General features: G+C 39.0%; 2 protein-coding genes across 4 annotated transcripts; both read left to right on the top strand.

Annotated features, from left to right (window-relative positions):
* The first annotated feature begins 2,250 nt into the window (after positions 1-2,250).
* Positions 2,251-9,535, top strand: LOC119732476 (TNFAIP3-interacting protein 1-like). Of its 3 annotated transcripts, none has more exons than XM_038206003.1 (15): positions 2,251-2,404; positions 3,533-3,665; positions 3,980-4,155; positions 4,595-4,753; positions 5,491-5,573; positions 5,808-5,934; positions 6,151-6,255; positions 6,579-6,764; positions 6,992-7,120; positions 7,282-7,494; positions 7,840-7,965; positions 8,090-8,164; positions 8,463-8,540; positions 8,731-8,918; positions 9,268-9,535. In XM_038206003.1, exons 2-15 carry the CDS (start codon positions 3,590-3,592, stop codon positions 9,332-9,334), a joined length of 1,788 nt encoding a protein of 595 aa, XP_038061931.1. In that variant the 5' UTR covers positions 2,251-2,404; positions 3,533-3,589; the 3' UTR covers positions 9,335-9,535. The 3 variants fall into 3 exon arrangements, with proteins under 3 accessions (XP_038061931.1, XP_038061932.1, XP_038061930.1); XM_038206004.1 differs by having other exon boundaries at positions 3,533-3,671; positions 4,001-4,155; XM_038206002.1 differs by having other exon boundaries at positions 3,533-3,671.
* A 4,348-nt stretch (positions 9,536-13,883) lies between these two features.
* LOC119732475 lies at positions 13,884-19,567 on the top strand. Its single transcript, XM_038206000.1, has 10 exons — positions 13,884-14,652; positions 14,911-15,054; positions 15,453-15,931; positions 16,220-16,417; positions 16,559-16,687; positions 16,994-17,398; positions 17,620-17,751; positions 17,916-18,041; positions 18,852-19,054; positions 19,219-19,567. Exons 1-10 carry the CDS (start codon positions 14,424-14,426, stop codon positions 19,286-19,288), a joined length of 2,115 nt encoding a protein of 704 aa, XP_038061928.1. The 5' UTR covers positions 13,884-14,423; the 3' UTR covers positions 19,289-19,567.
* The last annotated feature ends 243 nt before the right edge of the window (positions 19,568-19,810 follow it).

The raw sequence follows: 19,810 nt of genomic DNA, 5'->3' as shown, positions 1-19,810 counted from the left end.
TCCTCCCACATCCTACCCCATAGACGTATCTAGCGGGGGGGGGGGGGGGATAAGGGGGGTATATTTACCCCCTCCCCCAATATTTTTAAAGACTGCCCTTTCCATTCAAATGCCCTTTTTTCACCATCGCTTACCCCCAATATTTGTAACGAGTGCCCTTATTTTGCTAAAAAGTGCCCCTTTTGTGAACAAGTGCCCGTTTAAAAAAAAAAGTAGTTTGCCCTTTTTTTGTGCCAGCGACCGTTACGGGTGACTTTTTTTTTATTTCGCGGATGTTTTGCCCTGAAAAGCGCCATTGTCCATAGTGTGCTAATCGTCGGTTTTGAACAGCGCCCCCATCGAGGGATTGGTACGAGTTGGTTGGCAAACTATGGAAGGCCAACAATGCAAAAATAGTTAGAACTATTAATGTTTCCAAACATATCATTGAATCGTTACAAAAAAAATACACATACCAAAGACTTAATAAAAATGCCTCTGTCTTTAAAAGGGAGTTGTCCTGCCAATTCACGGTTGTATCGGCGCTCAGCCCAGACAAAAGGCGCTCAATCCGGTTCGTTAGTGTGACGTCACCTCCAGCACTTTCTGCACGATTGGAACCGGAAGTTAACGCAGCTCGAGCGTTTGCAGCCAATGGGCACTAGTAATCAGTGGTGTGCGCGCGTGTATGACGTTTTTACTAACGAACCGGATAGCAAATGAAAGAATAGCGCCCCCATCTGTCGAGCGCGAGATTCCAAAAAAGGCAGCGTCAGTATCACACTGTGAGGAAGGTACACTTATCATAATTCATGCCTACGTCACCAAGTTGATTAGCAGGTCGTATGACGTTGCTAGAACATGAATTATGCAGATCCGTGCCAACGGCCGAGGCATGCGCCAGATGAAAGCACTCATGCAAACGATAGCCTAGCAAAGCTGACCGTCAAGATAGCGGGCGGTTTATTACCCCATGATCGAACTAGCCCGTTTGGCGAGTCAAACATTATTAGTACAGCTACGGGCAAAGATGAAAAGAAAGGAAGAAATAAATCATTGCATTCAGAAAGCAAATTCGTTGTTGTATCAATTTATGGTTAAATAGATCTGTTTATTAAAACACTGACGAGATTGCCTCAGGATTCTCAAAAAAGGACAACGCGGCGGGCAACTGAAGCACAGTAACCGGCCCTGATCAAATTACATTACATTTGAACGGCATAAAAACAAAAACGACATCGACAATGCATTTTTTTCTAGTTTATTCATTTCTGTAGATAGAGGATCTTGATACAATATTATTCCCGTTCCTTTTTTACGAAACTTTCAGTTTTTATATCCATGTCCATGCAAACTTACAAGGAATTGTACGTACCCGTAAAGTAGTTTAAAAACAGCAATATCAGTGATGTTCATCAACTTTTTCGTTTGCAACAAAAGTGCTAAAAATCTTAACTTGGCTGGCCGGTGCTTAATAACAACTAACCTGATTGCAACTTCGTCAAACATCACCACTGAGAAATAACTTGAACCTCAGTTTAAAAGTTAAAAATATTCAACAAAGTTCTTTTGAAGGCCCATCTTTAAAAAAAAAACCTGGATTTTATAAATCATATATTGTTTGCGAATTGCTTATGACTAGAGCTTGTTGTTGACAGTTGTTGAAACAAGTATTCTGTGTCCGAATTTCTTCGTTGTTCCAAGCAGTCAGAATGATGCACAATAAATTGCTTTTTTTTTTTGAAGAAACAGGTTTCTAGGGTCATTGCGTTTTAATGGTGATATTATTTGAACGGATTGAACAATTTCAGTAATTTCTTTTTTTTTTATCTAAAAGTAGTTTCTGAAATAGGTTTTCCAGTCATTATACTTATTTTGGTGCTACTTTTTTTTTTTAATATGAAAAATAGTTTTGGAGGTTTGGGTTCAGCTTTTTTTTTTTTAACTCACCCTGCACTGCTGTTTAATTTAAATAAATGAAACGAGAACTGTTTTATACTCAAGCCTTCAAGGCTTCTGCACAGTTTTCAGGAGCCATACATAAAGCTTGATCTCAGTCCACGACGCGGCGCTATTATAGCGCCGTGCATGCGATGCACGTGTTCGCAACAAGGTATGCATCTACTACCATCATCCGGGACATCCATGTGCATACGTACTGCATAATTCATGTTTCCAGTGATGCTAAATGACCTCCGTGGCGAAATGGTGACGTAAGCATAAATTATGATAAGTGTACCTTCCTCACAGTGTGATACTGACGCTGCCGAGATTAAAAGGGGAAATCCCTTCATTTCGCAACGTTCAACGTAATACATTTCCCTATATTGTTCAACCCAGGCCTGCTGCTAGCGTTAGTTTTAGCAGTATTAACGCTTCGTATTCAACTACTGTGACTATTTGACAGATATCTGAGGAGAACAAAGTAAGTACTGTTAATATAAGTATTATTATGTGCCCTTGTTTTGAGTGTATATTTCTGTTTTTCCTGGAGAAATTGAAAAATAGTCACTCACTTCGTCATGCTCGCGCGCGCACAAGCGTCCATTGGATAAATTCCGGTTCCATAACATGTAATAAAGCATGTTTAAGTTGACCTCCATGGTTTAGATGACGTAACACTAACAGTAACACTTTAAGTGTTAATAGTAATACGAACCGAACTTCGTACTGAAGTATGACATGCGTAATCTGCATGATGCGTGGCCACGTGGCCGAAGTCTGAGTCACCGATGGCATGCATTGCCCAATTTGGGTCATTTCGACGGAAAGAATGTTGCACCCTGTGCTTTCATCATTATCTCAAAGAAGATCAGTCATTGCAAAATTGTTAAAAAAGACATGAATTTGGGACTGAGAAACATTTCCAATTTGTTTAGAAAATACTTGGAAAATGCACTAAATTCTCCATAGATATTATAGACTTTGTGCACAACTAACGAAGTGGCGGCGGGTCAGGATACTACATTCATTCCATTTCGACAACTCAGATACAATGCGGCATCTCTGTGATGATGTAGTCTATGTAATTAATAAAGCAACATAAAAATGACCATACCGATTACCAGCTACATAATTTTATGTAATGTATGCACCCCGGCAATGTTCCTGGAACTCGCAAGCCGGATGTACGTTGAATACGATACTGTTTTTCTTTGTGAAACGTACGTGTACTTTGGGGTAGTACTAGTAGGCAGCCCCCCCCCCCCCCCCTCCTAGTTCCTGTTACTTGGATTACTTTTTCTGAGAATTCTCATATTCTTTAAACTGTGAGGTAAACCGATTGCGTTGCCTAGTGTGAGAAACTAGGACTTTACCACTACCACATCCTTTTAAATATTTGGTCATGACTGTCATGTCCAAAAATAGGCATGATGTTATGATGATTTCATTCCATTATGTTAATCCTATGATGTTAGTTCTTTCTTCACTTGTGAAATAGTTACGTTTTTCTATCATCACTTGAGAAATATGAAATAATAAGCAATATACATTTGACTGTTTTGGAATCACTTTTTTAACAAATTAAAGTCTTCTTTATACACTTAACTAGGCAGCAAAAGCCGCAGCATAAATCCAATCATTATGAACGTCTAAGAATCTCATCTCCATGGAAACACAAAGACACGATGAGTTTGGGGACGTCAACATCACGTCCTCATTCAAAGGACCTCCAGAAGCATCAGGTACAGGTAGGTCAAGAAGGAGACGGTCAAAGATTTATCCAAGATGTGCATTATTTGCCTGTTGATGATGGCAGTTGTTAATTAAAAAAGAACGGGCTTATGGGGTGCAACACTTAATGTTTCTGATGTATGTGTAATTCACAAGTCCATTGTCAGAAAGAGTGATATTAACTGTAAAATGAGAACCACAACTAATTAAAGAGGACTTTGATTCCATTGACAAAAGATCTGCATGCTTGAAATACAAAGGAACAGGAATGCAAAACTTTATTATTATTATTATTATTATTATTATATTATTATATTATTTCCAGAATGTGATCCCAATGATCAAGGAACCCACAACCTAACCCCTGAAGACCATGGACCAATGGCTGTATCATCAGCATCATCATCCTCCATCGGTGCCCTGTCAGAAGATTTTGAACATGTTCTGTCAGGGCATCTGATGAGCCAACATCAAGATACAAACACCTCACTTCAACACGATGTAAGCATGTCACTTTTATTTTCAGTGATGACTTTCCAGTTGAGTAGGTTAGAGTACCCACATAAATTCAGACATCCTTTTTTTTTTTTTGAAAAGTGAAATCGTTGGATTTGAACAAAAAGATTGACTCAGAATGTCCAGTACTACAACTTTGTTAACAACAACAGATCCAATCTGTATCTGTAAAACAGAAAGATTGACTCAGAATGTCCAGTACTACAACTTTGTTTACAACAAAATGAAAACAAAGGAAATAGTAACAATGGAGTTATGAGTCACTGTGAGTCATTGTAATATTCATAATAAAAATGATAATTTTGATGATTTTTGTCTGGATTTCAATTTCTTTCCTATTGAGCAGAGGTAAAATCTGTGTGTGCATTTTCATTTATTGACATTTTCATTTCTTAACGTCTTGCAATGTTTGTCATTTTGTTAGGTCAACCCTGATCGTCCTGAGATATCCATGCAGATTCAGAACGTTGAGCTAGCGCTGAAAGACATATCTGAAGGCAACGTGGCTACAGAGATAACAACTCACTTGTCTGAACTCGTGCCTAAGATCATCCGTTTGGAGCGCAAGTTCAAAACTCAGACAGTACGTATAATTTTCTTTTTGTGTCAAGTTATTAATTATCAAAGATTTTGGATAATGTAGTTTACTTGTAATAATTGATATTGTTTTGTGTTTTCTGTAAACTTTTCTCTGTGTATTTGTCTCACTTAAGATCTCTTGCCTTGCCTCAGTTTCTTGTGTCCTTTTCTGTTAAAAGAGAATGCTTATATATTTGTAAAAAAAAAAGAAATGTGATATATTCTCAAAATGCAGCGAAATTGGCCTATTGGAATTGCATAGGGCCTATATTTGATCTTGTGTACGTGGTTACTGCACGGTACTCATCGAGTTTGATGGGTTGCTCACCAGACTTGGGGATTCCCCTTATTTCTCATCGGGGGAAGCTCCCGGTGAGAAATGACGAGGGTAACATAGTAATGCATTGATATATACCGAGGCTCTAACATCATTGCTTGAGAGAGAAGGTGAATGCAATCATTCAACGTCTCAAGATTCCTCATCACACTTAGAGCAAAGTAAAGGAGCAGATAAATGCAGTAGTCACACGATAACGTGCAAGGCAGATCATTTAGGCTTTTTCTTATCTTTATTTGTCTTTCCATTTGTGCTGGTTGTTAGATAGTGTTTTGTCAGTGCTTTAAGCTTCTTATTGAAAATTTGTGTAAAAGAACCAATATTTTAAATACCAATTAAAGCATTACAAAAAAGAAGCAAAAGCCAATTTTATGTAATTAAATCTTGGTAATTTAATCTCTTAGACTTTGCGTGGAATCTTTGAAGAGGAGAACCAGAAATTGAAGACTGAAGCAGAGCAGATGAAAGGAAAGTTTGACAACATCAAGTAAGTACATAGCATCGCTCAAGGAAATAGTCACACAGTAAATCAAATCCCAGCACATGGGGTGAGGAAAGTCATGCTACACTTGGGTTACATCATGTAAGCACACACAGTATAATAACGTTGCTGGACATAATCATGTAGACACTGAAAACTTAGTCCAACGCTTGAAAAAAAATAACAACTGCACTGACTGTTAACGAGACTTGGGATGTTGTGTTCTTATTTTGTGGTCAGAGAGGAGAACAAGAAGTTACAAGAGGAAGTTGCAGAGCTGAAGCGAGCCAAGGAAGATGAACAGCTGGGAGGATTTGACTATGTAACCAAGAAAGAGGCAAGCGAGATCAAAGATGCTGAAAGAAAGGTAATTAAAATGTCATGATGACCTTAATTATAACATGATTGTTCATGATGCTTAAACATAACTTCTCTAAGCCACTTTTGGGAATTGTGTCAAGCTGCTAAATGCAAGATCAAAGACGAACAAGGCTCTATTTTTTGTGGACTTGTCACTGTATTATATTAGCAATAATTGTCTTCTTGCCTGTACTTATATCACTGTGGTTCAATTCTATTTTAGGAAGCTGAGAAACAACAGACTGTGGAAGTGCCAACAGGAATCAGTGAAGAAGTTCATTTCATGCTGCAGCGCAAGTACATTGCTCTCAAGAAACAGATCGAAGAGGTATCTGCTCCACAAAATGCTCATATATGATCCCATCTTGTTGGAAGCATTAATTTTTTTAACTTATTTGAATATTACAATGAAACACTGAGGACGTTGGGACCATTGTGTGAGGATCTTTGCTACAACAAATTATGAGCAAGATTGCTATTTATGGAACAAACCAAATAAATAATCTTTGAGTGGTATTATCATTTCCATGTATGCTTCAAATTGATGCATGATGTTTTTGATATTTTTGGCAATGAAGAAAGATTTTTACCAAACATATACATTGTAACATTTATGCATGCGGTTGGTTTGTGCAATTCCTTATCATGCAGATTGTGAAAGTGAACCATTCCTGGGATGAACACTACAGAACCATGAAATCTCAGCTGGAATCTCGCATCGACAATCTCCAAGAAGAACTGGATACAGCAAAGCACCAGGCCGTGATGCTACAGAAAGAGCAGAAAGTAGGCGGTGACATGCTGGTGCGAGAACAGGCTAGGATCGAGAAAGCTGAGGTAAGTGTATAGGAGACAAACAGAAATTAGGAGAATTGAGTAGTTAGACTAACACACTGATGACAAGTAATTAGCCAAAGGCATGGATTTAGAAAGCTAGGGGTAGTTCTGTACAGAGGGATGATCAGGGACACAGAATGGATCAAGGATATTTATAAGCTGGTTGATCAGGGGAAATATGGAATCTGTCATTTTTAATCCAACATTTTACATTTGCACTTTTGCAGAAGGAGCGTGCTGGAGCTCTAGCCGAAGTTGTTGCTGTCAATCAGAAATGTGAGAAACTGGAACGCTACGCCCGCACACTGACTGGTCAGCGGAATGAGATGGAAAAAGAAATCAAACGCTTGAATGAGGTAACTGAAGAAACTCTATCAGGGCTTCAATTTTCCTGAGAGTTGGCTTAATATCATAATTAAATGAATATCCTATTTGCGTGTATATAATAGAAATGCCTGTGTTGATAACCATTCTTTTTGTAGTTACTAGATGTATTGTGATATTTCTCGTGGTTTAGGCACTGGCTCAGAAAATGAGAACCAATGCTGCACAGTCATCATCAGCAGCACGGAACCAGTCTGAGCTACCAGGTGAACATCAGCGTGTCCCCTCACCACCAAGCAGCATGGAAGGACAGCGTAACCAGTCTAGTCTGATTGGAAGTCAGAAGGGAGTTCATGAGATGACGGAAGCTGAGATGAGAGAAGAGATAGAACTCCTCAGACAACAGGTCAGATTAGTATAATGGTTGCCATAGCAACACATCAGATAATTAGCGTAATGGTTGCCATGGCATAAAAATGTCAGATCAAATGAATATGGGACCTGCCCCATGAAATGATGCTTCAGGAAATTTTTCTCCCCTGATTCTATCAGCATGCTTTAGAAAGAGCAAATTCCGCTTTTTCATTTTGATATGCCTGAAACTCAACAGTAGTTCTGGCAACTTGCCAATCGTTTGGTATACCCGAGTTACATTTGGAATCTAACAAAATCCAACCGCTGTTTATTGTCCCCATGTGTTCTATACCTGAGGAGTTTATGATGGTGTATGTTTTATTCCTTTGATTTACAGACAGAGGTTTTCCAGTCGGACTTTACTCACGAACGTCGGGATCGTCAGCGTGTCATGGGAGAACTAGATGCCGTACAAAAAGAACTTCGTCGGACCAAGAAAGTGATCAAACAACGTGAACGAGAGGTAAATGGACAAATTTGATCATACAATGGCAGTACTGGCTCCTTTTAAAAAAATATTTAAGAACTGTACAAACAATCTACTCTTTGAATTTGTTAACTAAGATATTGTTTTGTGTTGTTTGAAGGTCGTGTATCAGGATCCTGAATTGGCCCATCAGCTTCAGCGAGACCTGCGACGTGATCGCCAATACTCAACCTCTGTATGTTCTCCGTTTCATCTCAATACATTTGTAGTTTTAAAGAGTTACTCCCGTCTGCATTAATCTATTTTACTGAGATAGGAGATTTGATTTGGCAGGATTTGATATAAGTCATTCCTAAAACTTCTTTAATGAGCCATATGTAGAGCATTTAAATTATTAAGCATAGCCACCAAGCACACCAAACATATTTGAGAGTAACAAAAATGTAGAAAGATAACATAACATTAAAGAAGTATTTCAACACTTTGATTTCTTTATGATATAAATTTGCTTAAATCTGACATTAAATGTTTAGGCTCCGCCCCGTGACTATGGTTATGTCGTCTATCCACGTCCCCCAGCAAGATACACCCAACCAGCTTATTCACGAGAGGTATGTTCAGTCATGATCATAACACACTTGTAAGCAATTCTTGCTGTTTTATAAGAAGCCAGTCATGATCAGTATGACAACTTCAATTTACTTCCGAATTAGACTGATGTGATGTTAGAATAATTCCATCCTTTAATACTGTCTCAGAGTCTTTATTTGATGTTTTCATATCTGTTCTTTGTTTCAACAGACTGGCCGTCTGATTGCGCATGGCAAAGGCAGGCAGACCTACAACCTAGCTGGCAATGACATGTTCATTGATGGCAATGACGATGTGGAGATTGATGGAGATGAGAGAGTCAGTGTGGAGTTCAATCAAGCATTCACTGACACTACTCCTGCTCACAATGATGAACAAAACATCAGGATCTGCCCAAGGTAAGATCATCAGGTCAAAGGTCAGGTCATTGTTCAGTTCAGGTCCTGGCACAGCCATTGGTCAGTTAATGTCATACATCTACTTAATTCATAGGTCAGTTAAGGACATGGCCTGCTCTTTGGTCAGTTCAGGTCAAGGTCATATATAAATATCAGTTGAGTCCATTGAAAGGTCATAAGTTAGTTCAAGTCAGTGTTTGGTCATAAGTTCGTGGCATAGTGTATACTCTTTTCATGATTTTGTGTGGTTGTTACAGATTTCCATATATTTTTCAATATTTGTACTTAAAGTATGCAAAACGTGTTTTATGATCTGGACTTATACCATTTATTAATATTTCCTCCCCAGATGTGAGAGGACATTTGAGAATGATCCCGACTACCATGTCCACATCAATGCCTGCCTGGATAACTGAGGATTGAGAGACAGACAGAGTAAGCATCTTTCACAGTAACAGACCCTGAGTCATTACTCAAGACATTCTGAAAACTCACATCATGTCATTCAGATCTCAGAAGAACCACTCTCTGAGATGTGAAGGACTTGATGTAAGTTGAGAATTGAATGATTGATGAATGACTCACGCACAACCCTCTGCAAACTTTGGAAGCCAACAGGGAAGATAATATCCAATCAAGAAATATATCCCTCTCAAAACTTTGAGATTCATCCATAAAACTTTTTAGGTATACTCTGCAGCTTTGGATAGGTACTTTTCTGAACTTGGATGATGACGTGGAGAAGGTACCTTATTAAATAATCAATAGTGGAGACACTGTGATGAAGATATGCTCATCACAGTATGTTTGCTTTGAGGTGGTAATCTACATGTAGATGTTACATAATTTCATGTATAAGCAATGCTTGCTCTGTCTATTCAATGTAATGAATGCCTTCAATGGATGTCCAATGTGATAATTTTTAACTGCAAAGCAACTACTACAAAGCAAAATGTTGTCCCTTATTAATATAACTTGACAAATTTTGACATATCCGGGCGAGTTTGCCTTCAATTACTAGAATAATGCAGAATAACAATTGCACACTACTTGAGTATAATATATTCCAGTAGTGTGCAATTGTTATTTCTGCATTATTCTAGTAATTGAAGGCAAACTCGCCCGGATATGTCAAAATTTGTCAAGTTATATTAATAAGGGTTGTTGCTGCTTTGCGGATTATTATCAACAAAGTTAATTGAAATTCCTCACCAAAACCCGCAACAGTGAAGAGAAAAAGACCTTAATAACAACATAAATTTTTAAAATGAGGGTGGCGGTAACCTAGTTTTTTATTTTATTTTTAATAAAATACAACTTTTGGGGTTCGGGAAAGAAGTAGTGTGAGTTGTTTTCATTTATTTTATGTCAAGTTGTTGCTGCTGTGCGGAACATCTCTACATAATTTAAATGAAAGTATTATTAGTTGGTCTCATAATTAATCTTGGAACATTTTACTACATTTGTATTTTTGCTTTTGAGGGAACGTAGGGACAGTGTTTGTGCTTGTTTGTCTTACTATGAATAATAATTACCTTGTGATGCTTTTAGTTTGAATTAGTTTTGTGGTTGCCATGCCTGACTTTAAATTTGAGAAACTTTAGATTTGAGAATAAGGAAGATGGTTTGAAATTGTGCATTTCAGTTTGAAGTGATTTTGAAGAATCTCCTCTTCTTAACATAGTTGATATGATCGGACTATATGTGTTACATAGCGCTGTTCGCATTGTTATTATTGCTTGCTTATATCGCTTCGACGTTGGCTAGTAGTATTGCATACGCAGGTGGATTACTTAATGATCCATCTTTAGTGTCAATTTTTAAGATGTCCTGTTTGGTAAAATGAAAACATGCTTTCAATTTTTTTTCAGAAAATTAATTTGAATATAATGTATAGCAGAATTTCTCGAAATTTGAGAATATTATGAGTAATGGTTACTGAAAAAAAGAAAAACATGAAATTATTTCTGAGTGTTTTGAACGAAATGTCGCAAAGTATCTATGGAATATTTCACCAGGTAGGACATCAACATTATTATATTTGCTCTGATTTCGCGATAGTGCTTGTCTTTGCATATAATATGTACTTTCATCGTTCTGTTTGGAAAAAAATTAAAGATGAAAAAACGATACTCAGCAACATGATTACTGTTTTGATACGGCATAATGCTACAAAATGATTAGCTGGGTTCTGATTGTATCAGCCGGTTTCTGATTAAAGAAAATAAAAAAAAGATTAAATTACTACTCGGTGATGACAGATGTTTTTCCAGGCAGGACGGTGGTTTAAAACTTCTTAATATATGTAGCAGTAAAGTTATGTACACGTACACTGAATTGTGGTGACAATTTACATAAATTACGTTTTAACATTCCATATACAATTTTGCGAAGCTCATTATATCACAGAAGTTTTTCTGTAACACATGACCTTACTTTGAAAAGTCAATGATGGAAACCAGAATCTTGGTTATATATCTGCCCAGCATTTTCTGATTAATGTCTTGATAACAAAGTGACGAATAAAACGAAATGACATATAGATCTATTTCTGTTCAGTTTAGAAAATTTACTGAAGTAGGATTCGCACTTACGACCTCCAGAACACAGCACCGGTGCACAAAGGACTAGGTTCTCCAGCTCTAGTGGCAGTCTCTTGGTTTGTCGTTGTCTTGATCTAGGGGGCGCTTGTGAAGTCGGAAACCACATTGCACGAATCGACCCGAGACGTAATGACGTCACGCTTTGTTTAAAAATACAAATTTTAAACAAAGTGTGACATCATTATGTCTCGGGTCTATTTGTGCAATGTGGTGTCCGACTTCACGAGCGCCCACTGATAAACCTTGACTAATTTGGAGACCGCCAAACTAGAGCTAAAATGACTCAGTTTTTCGTGCACCGGTGCTGTATTCCGGAGGTTGTAAGTTCGAATCCTGCTTCAGTCAATTTTCTTTTGCTTTACCTCCTCAGCCTTTCTGAGATATGGCGGACACAACAGGAGGGCGCTATTTGGTTTGGGTAAACTTTTTTGTTCACCAAACAAAAAAGTTTTCCCAAACCTAATTGCGCCTTCCCACTATGTCCGCCATATTTCAGAAAGGCCAATGAGGGATTGGTGTACATTGTATTAACTTAAAGCTTATGTAATTGCGATCATTGAGATGATAATAATGGGAACCTACTCGACCAGCTGTGGTCGTTATTCGTGGAATGTGAAAATAGTCAAGATGCCAGCTCCACACGGAAGAGAGCTGGATTTTTGACTGGAATAGAATACTGTGTTCTCGGCGTACACTTTGATGGCTTGAACGCATCGAAGACGACTACAGTTTCGTAATGTCAGTACATTACGGTTAGTGTTCCCCAGTTATCAGCATCATCCACTGAAAACCGTGATCTCATTGGAAATCATAAGCCTACTGTTGCTAGATCGTCATCACACCTCGTGACAATGGTATATCATAGCATATTTTCTCGGATGTTATTAATTGCTTCATTACTCTTATATTTGCCACTGTATTTTTATCTTTATTGTACTCGGAAGTTAACGGGATGTTTACGAAATATTGGATTGCACTTTATGGTTGTTGTTATTGCCCATTAAACGTAGCTTGTATTGCACGTAACCTACAAACATGTTGTTGTGCACGGGCCAAGAGTCATGTTTGAGAATTTCTTATATTGACTTCGCGTCGACGCGTGTTGTCATTATAAGGTGTCTCCTCCCCTTGCCTTCCCACCCGACCCCACCCCAATAGTATAACCCCACCCATAACCCCACTCATACCGCCATCCGGCACCGTAACCCCATCAGATACACCCTAAATTGGTAGTAATCTTGGAGCTTGGATGTGCTTTTTCCAGACGGGTATAGAGACGAGTTGACCTTTTATTAATTTACTGTTTTATTTCAGAATATAACAAAACACCTCCAAAATGGCTGCAAAAGAATTATTGGAATTGTTTTTATCTATAAAACGCGGCCACTCGAGGGCGTGAAGTAAAGGATGAAAATAATGATCTCGACTGTCTCCGACGTTCGGATCGATGCAGACATTAAAGGCACTTGGGGAGAATATTTTAAGTAATTCACTCGGGAACGGTATATTTTATGTTTAATTTTCGAGATCTTTCCTCTGTGGTTTTTATTCACTGTGTTGTAATGGAACGGAAATGGCGCATGCGCATATCCCCCAAACCCCCTACAGGTAGCAGACCAGTAAATAAACTTCCATAGACCCCAATGGTAAATGCTCCCACTTCAAAAATTCGGGAAAAATACTCACAACTCTCCAAGGTGTTCGAGACGCACATCAAATTAAAGCTTATTTCATCATCTTTCATTTTCTTTTCAATTTTCGGGGGGTCAACTGATGACTGTTAGGGGAAATTCCCATCTGAAGAAGATCACCCCTGAAAATAGTCCTGAAGCCCATCGCCATTTTGAAAAACGATGCCTACACTCCATTGCAAAATAGAGCGCTTTTAGGGTCCAAATTACATCAAAATTACACAGAACCGCAAGCTCCCAGTCCTGTGCACGGCTTCCACCCATATTTTTTACAAACCCTCAAGTTCATGGCCCAAAGCATGCCCAAATACCGAAGATTTTGAGGGCATGCAAATCGTGATTTGGCCGGCGCAGGCAATTTCGGACCGATTTACTGGTCTGCACCCCCAAGTTCCGCATTACTACTAAGTACTATGTGTAATGGGGGATTCCCCATCCATGCATTGTGCAATCGCGGAAGGTGAGGGCGCCATAATGGTGACGGTACGGTATGCGTGTACATACAAAGGGGAAAAAAACGATCACGAGCCTGGTTTGCCTTTCCATTGTAATCAACAACGTTATCAGATAGATGCGAAAGACCTATAATCGAGGGGGAAAAGTAACAATATTTGATGCTCATGTTATCCAGTTTTTTAGAGACAGCTTTACGAAAATAAGGTAAGTGCCTTTTCCATACTTCGTGACATGTGATGGTGATTCATTTCGTTGGAATCATTCACAAACTGAACTGCATGCAACTTGCAGCTATCCTTCATCCATGCACCTATTTTCATGTAGGCCTACTGCACTGTATATGCGGCACTGGACTGCTTCACACCTCGGAAGTAATATCTAGCCTTTATTCTCTTGAGGTATTACTGGAGAAGTAAGGTATATAGGTAACACACTGTGGCACAAACTTATGGACAACGATGTAGTCCCGTTGTATTTGCGAAACTATTAGGAATTAACTTTATAGTAAAATTCTTTGTTCCCGGCTATACTCATCTCGATTAAAATGCAAATCGAAGCAGGTTACTGAGAATTGGTCAGCCAGAATGACTAAAATGGATCCTTTTTGCAACTTCTGTCGGATATCCACGAGTGATTTTTCTGTGCAAATTATGTGAAAATTACACTCGTTCTGAGAATCGTTTGTATTTCCTAAAACACAAACGATTTGTAATGCCTATATACTGGTGGAGTCTGCTTGTTTTAAACATACAGCAATGGACGAAGCCTTGGATGAGTTGGAAGACAATAAGCCAAACAACGAGCAACCAAAAGTTGGCATTTCGGGGAGAAACAATCCTCCTTTGGGCATTGCAGAAGACACGCCCATTGATGAAAGGAACTTGAAGCGAATACAAGAATTGGAAAATGAAGTGAAAGAGCTACGGCCTCTGGTTGAGGAAAATCAGCGGCTACAGCGATGTGTGAGAGGAGTCAAAGTAGTAGGTACGGCAATTAAATCTTACATATAAAAGTCTTTTCTTTATGCATTGCATTATAGATGTCAAGAAAAAAAGTTTGTTGCCGTGGATTTATAGATATAGGCGATTTAAGCATCCGGCATTTTTTGCTAGATTACTAATGTGGTTTAGTAAAGAACCTGCCTACATCAACAGCATTTGTATCCAAGTTTTAATTTACTTCTTTGTCGACACTGTAAATGTAATCCATCATTTACGTTTCTCTCAATCCTGTTCCTCTTAGGTCGTGCGTTACAAGAAGCAAAGAAAGAAGTGAAGTTACTTCGTGGACAAGTCAAGGAGGATAAAGGCTGTGATGCTACCATGCAACCTGATGGTATCAGTACTGATGGCAATGAGGGCGCTATTCAAGATAGCTCATACATAAGTAAGATGCATTTTATACTGCAGCACATTTATTTTACCACTGTTAATGATTTTCTGGTCATCAAAAAATTCGTACACACTGGAATGATGCGTTGCATAACCGGATGTACAACATGTAAATATGTAAAATATGTTTTCATAAAATAGGCCCATGGGCCTATTAATTTTTGTCCAGTCGATCCTTGCCAGTGGCGTAACTACGGAGGGTGGGGGAGGTGGGCGTACCCCCAGCGGATGCCCCCTCCCCCATTTTAAATCCTGAATTGAACCTTAATTCAGTGCCCCCATGAAGCTAGGTGCTCCCCCGCCACCTCCCCCTCCCAGAAATGTAACCATAGTTACGCGACAGGTCAATGCAAATAATTTTTCTTTCTACGATTCAATTTATTTGATATCCAGTGCCGTACATCATGGTACCTCCGAACAATGACGTCATATCTAACGTAGAAAACACTCCCACAGTGGCGTATCTTGAAGAACCACGGAAAATACATCTATTAGGTGAAAAACATTGTGATCAGGGTGCAGACCAGGACATGGGGAAATGCGAGAGTTTTCACAAACAAAAACCTGTCGAAATCAAAGCTGACACGGGAAAGACACCAGAAGCAAAACAGACAAGCGAAAGTACGATACCGTCTGAAGATGATAACAAAGCAAAGACAACGGCAGAGGCTGAGCAACAAACTGAAGACGTTGCTGCTGTTGAAGATTTGTTTGAAGAACTATATCCCCCTTCTGTCAAGACCACGCTCCATGACGTCGCTGCATCAGGTGTGATGAAATCTGTAGGAACAATAACTGATGGTGGAGACACTTTTCTGGCAAAGAGTCGTGCCTTGCATGGGCAATCCGACCTACAGATGCAAATCAAGGAGGTTAGTTCACGATTTCAAAATTATTGTTGTTGGAGCAAATTTAGGTACACCACACTAGTCTTGAACGATCAATGTCATAACAATCTGTGGACTTTTTGGGGGATGCAAAACATTTGATTTGTTTTTGACAGTACAGTTTTTAGAGAATAGATATAAACAGCAATAAGAACACTTGCATTATTGGTTATTGTATTTGTGATTAAAACTTAAGAAGATGTGGCAGTGAGTCCAATCCTAAATCGTAGGAGAATGTATTACCTTGTGATGACTTGTCATTTCTTTTTGCAGCTTAAGAAGGTCAACCTGGATTGGGGGAAATCTTACAAGCAGCAAAAATCGACTTGGATGGCTCAGTTGGAAGATAAAGATAAGAAGATCATGGAACTCCAGAAGGAACTTGAGAATGCACGTCCTGACGCGGAGAGGAAAGCAAGTCAGTATGATCAAATGCTTCTGACGGCAAAGACACGCATCGATAAAACGGAGGTAATATCCTTACACACAAAATTTAGAATGGTTTTACCATTTTTCTTCTTGTCCTTGAAATCTGCTGCCTCTCCAAACAAAACTGTGAACTGTATTCCTCTTTTTTTTTCATTTCTTCAACTTTCACAAAAATGGTTAAAGGAGCATAACAAGGAGCTACAATCCCAGCTTGATGTCGAGAGAAACCGGAACGACAAGTCGGATCAGCTGAGCCGAAACTTGGCCAAACAGAATCAGAACATGGCTGAGGAAATTATGCGTCTTAAGGAGGTACGTTTGTTATGTATTTCAGTGGTCAATTTTGTCCAATGTTAGAATAATTATTGATGATCATTGTTTAAACAGGACTATCTTCGCAATAGATTTGTTTTCATTGTGATGTGCACATTATTAAAGAACACAATTGTATAGGTATTAGCCCTCAGTGAAAATTTCATGCTCAGTGAAAATTTCAACAAAATATCAGTTGTCGATGCCCCGGTGCGAGGACATATCTCACACTATCATGTTAACGATTATACGATAGCAATAGCGATATTTATAATGAGTAAACCTTATTTTCCACATTTAAATCAGGCTCTTGAAAGAAAACTCCAGCAGAAAGTCAAACAGTCTCACTCGCCACCAGTTGAACAGCCGGTCAACCCTCTGCAGAGTACATCACCTGAAACTGGCAAGGAAGGGTTTCCATTTCCTCGCGCCGAGGCTAATCAGAAGGCGTCACAATCCCCCACTCCATCTCCCCCAGCAGTTACCCAAGGTGGTGCCTTTGCACCATTGCCCCTCGTTGCACCAGCAGATGAGGTGCCAGCAGCAACAAGATCGAAACATGGACCCCCTACCCCATACACACCTTACCTGCACGGAGATGTACCAGCATCAGCACAAAAAGGTGCCATGGAAAAACAAGACAGAGGCATCACTGACAAAAGTTACAGCAAGGAAGAATTGAAGGAGCAGGTTGAGTTGCTTCGGCAACAGGTATGGATTGGTTTGTTCAGGACCTCTGTAACATTCATGCAGTATCCCTCTGTTATTTATTTGGTTACACATTAATGATGTTGGATCCAGATGGGGAAGAATTAAATAATTATGCGCATAATTTTGTTACTGGGCAAGGGGACATCGGGTTCTGAGATGGGGTTGTCCGGAAATTTGAACATTCAAACTGGGATTTTTTTTTTTTTTTTATTGGTCTGCAGAATAAGATGTTCCACTCCGACTTCAACAAGGAGAACACCGAGAAGATCCAAGCTATGGAGAAATTGCACAACTTACAACGAGAACTCGATAAAGATAAAGGTCGTCTTCAAGGCTATGGCCATCAGGATCAGGTAAAGAATTAAATTCATCATTAATTCATGACTTTATAGCGGGCCTACTAACATTATCAGTACTAAAAGTAAGGTTAGACGCAGATTGCAACTCGATCTGTCTTTTACTTATTTGGTGTCGTTTCGCATGCTCATTTTTTTTGTATGTTTTTCTCCTCATAAAGCCAAGAAAACCTGCATCGAAGTTTGACGATGTGGTCAAATCCTCAAAGGTGAAAGGCCCAAAGCAGGAGGTGTACAAACCACCCAGTGACAGAGTCAAGCCACACAAACCACATCGCAAATCTGAGGTGAGCAAAACCGACTGATATCAAGTCTTTAGTCCAGCAATACAAACAATTAGTTTTGTCTGCTTTTGATTTGAAAAGTGTGCACCTAGTCTGGTTAATGTTAAGTTCACTTATTAGGGGCTGTTTACTTCATGTGCCCACGTTCAGAAAATTGCGTTGCTGGCTCTCAAGCGATAACGCTTTGCTATAGCCGATGACAAGGGCCGGTATTTAATTTAAAGGGCTCATGCAATGTATTGTTTTTATTCAATCATTGGAAATGCACCTTTGTATCCCATTTAACTTTATTTCCAATTTTCTCCCCATTTTCAAGGATATTTTTGGGTGCCTTTTCGGTTTTTTAAGCTAATGAAACTTTTTATATTTATGAGCAAAAGTGTGATGTCATTTCAGGCAGAAACCTCAATGTTACTATTATTTTCAGCACCAAAAGTTGCCAGAATTGTGGATCTTTTGCACACGTTCGTAAATTTTCAGTTCCTTGGTGATTCGTTGCATGTGCCAGTACATGACAGTAAGGAAGTCAGCAAACTTTCTCACGTTTTCAATGAGCACATTTTTGGGTTCGCAATTTGAAAAGAAAACTCCTGAACTGTCTGGACCGTCAGTGTCTTTCTGAAACGACATCACAGCAACAGCGCCCTCAGTTTTTGTCCAGATGAGCACATAAGAAGTGCACTTTTCAATCAAATTCGCCAAAAAGGGATGTCGAATAGTTTTCATACATTTAAGTAGTAGAAAGTTGCGCAAAATACGTTCCCAGGGGATCTTCATTTCATTGACTCTTTAAAATTGTCCAATGTCTCATAGCAGAAGCCGGCGGCCAAGGATAATGAAATGACTGTTGTCCAAATGGGTGGAAAAACAACATGCAAGCTAACCCAACCAACAGCTGTCATTATCCATACCGAACCAGAAGGTCAAAGGTTGCAAATCAATCTTCTGGAGCTAGGAGGTAGGAAGCAGAAATCGGGCAAAAAACGGCACGAAATGGAACCTTTCATCTGTCCCAGGTAGGCACAATAGTACCCCTTCAACGTTGAAAAAGTTGGACGCTGAGCGCCATTTGCCGCCATAGGTGCGATTCATTAATGTCTTATATTTTATCTTGGTATATATTATTATTAAACATTATTTATTTCTTATAAATATTTGTATGTTTTTTGTCTGTCCTCAGATGTCAGCGACTGTACAAAGGCAATGAATGGGAATCTTACGAGCACCATGTTACCCTGTGTAACGTGTGATAAGTGTGACAATGACTTGAAGATGTCTGGTCAGCCAGTCGTGCACCACAGATTAGCTTCAGAGGATATAGGCCTCCATAGCATGTACGTGAAAATTAGGAAGCCACTTTGTTCTTACTAAAATGCAACCGTCATTTCTTTCACTTATTGTGAAACTAAATAAAAGTGGGATACAAAAAATAAAGTCTGTAGGCCCATTAGTTGTAAATATGTGTGCATTTTCTTTTGCATGCGCAAAATCAGACTTACCAAAACTATTAAACACAGCATTATGTATGTGTAAGCGATGTGGAATAAAAAATAACCGTATTGTATGTAACCAACTCGGTAATGGGAGAAACTATGCAGAATTTCACAATTAAACACTACAAAAAGGTTTGTATCTGGTAACGTTTTCGCTAAATGTAGGCAGCAGATTGGGTAAGATATTTAGGCCATCAAATAATGTGATTATTGGATTATATAGATTATTTGGATTGCAGCCATGTTTCAGGCGCGCGTGTTTGTTCATTTTTAATCTAT

Source organism: Patiria miniata, unplaced genomic scaffold, assembly GCF_015706575.1.
Source record: "Patiria miniata isolate m_02_andy unplaced genomic scaffold, ASM1570657v1 HiC_scaffold_24, whole genome shotgun sequence".
Classification (NCBI taxonomy): Eukaryota; Metazoa; Echinodermata; class Asteroidea; order Valvatida; family Asterinidae; genus Patiria; species Patiria miniata.
This window is presented reverse-complemented; position numbering and strand designations above follow the sequence as displayed.

Bases quoted from the DNA above. Each gene is read 5' to 3' on its own strand.
- LOC119732476 (XM_038206002.1), top strand. From the start codon at position 3,590: ATGGAAACACAAAGACACGATGAGTTTGGGGACGTCAACATCACGTCC. The intron at 5,574-5,807 runs GTAAGTACATAG...TTTTGTGGTCAG, and splicing joins GGAAAGTTTGACAACATCAA to AGAGGAGAACAAGAAGTTAC. The intron at 6,765-6,991 runs GTAAGTGTATAG...GCACTTTTGCAG, and splicing joins CTAGGATCGAGAAAGCTGAG to AAGGAGCGTGCTGGAGCTCT.
- LOC119732475 (XM_038206000.1), top strand. From the start codon at position 14,424: ATGGACGAAGCCTTGGATGAGTTGGAAGACAATAAGCCAAACAACGAG. The intron at 15,055-15,452 runs GTAAGATGCATT...TTTGATATCCAG, and splicing joins TCAAGATAGCTCATACATAA to TGCCGTACATCATGGTACCT. The intron at 18,042-18,851 runs GTGAGCAAAACC...AATGTCTCATAG, and splicing joins AACCACATCGCAAATCTGAG to CAGAAGCCGGCGGCCAAGGA.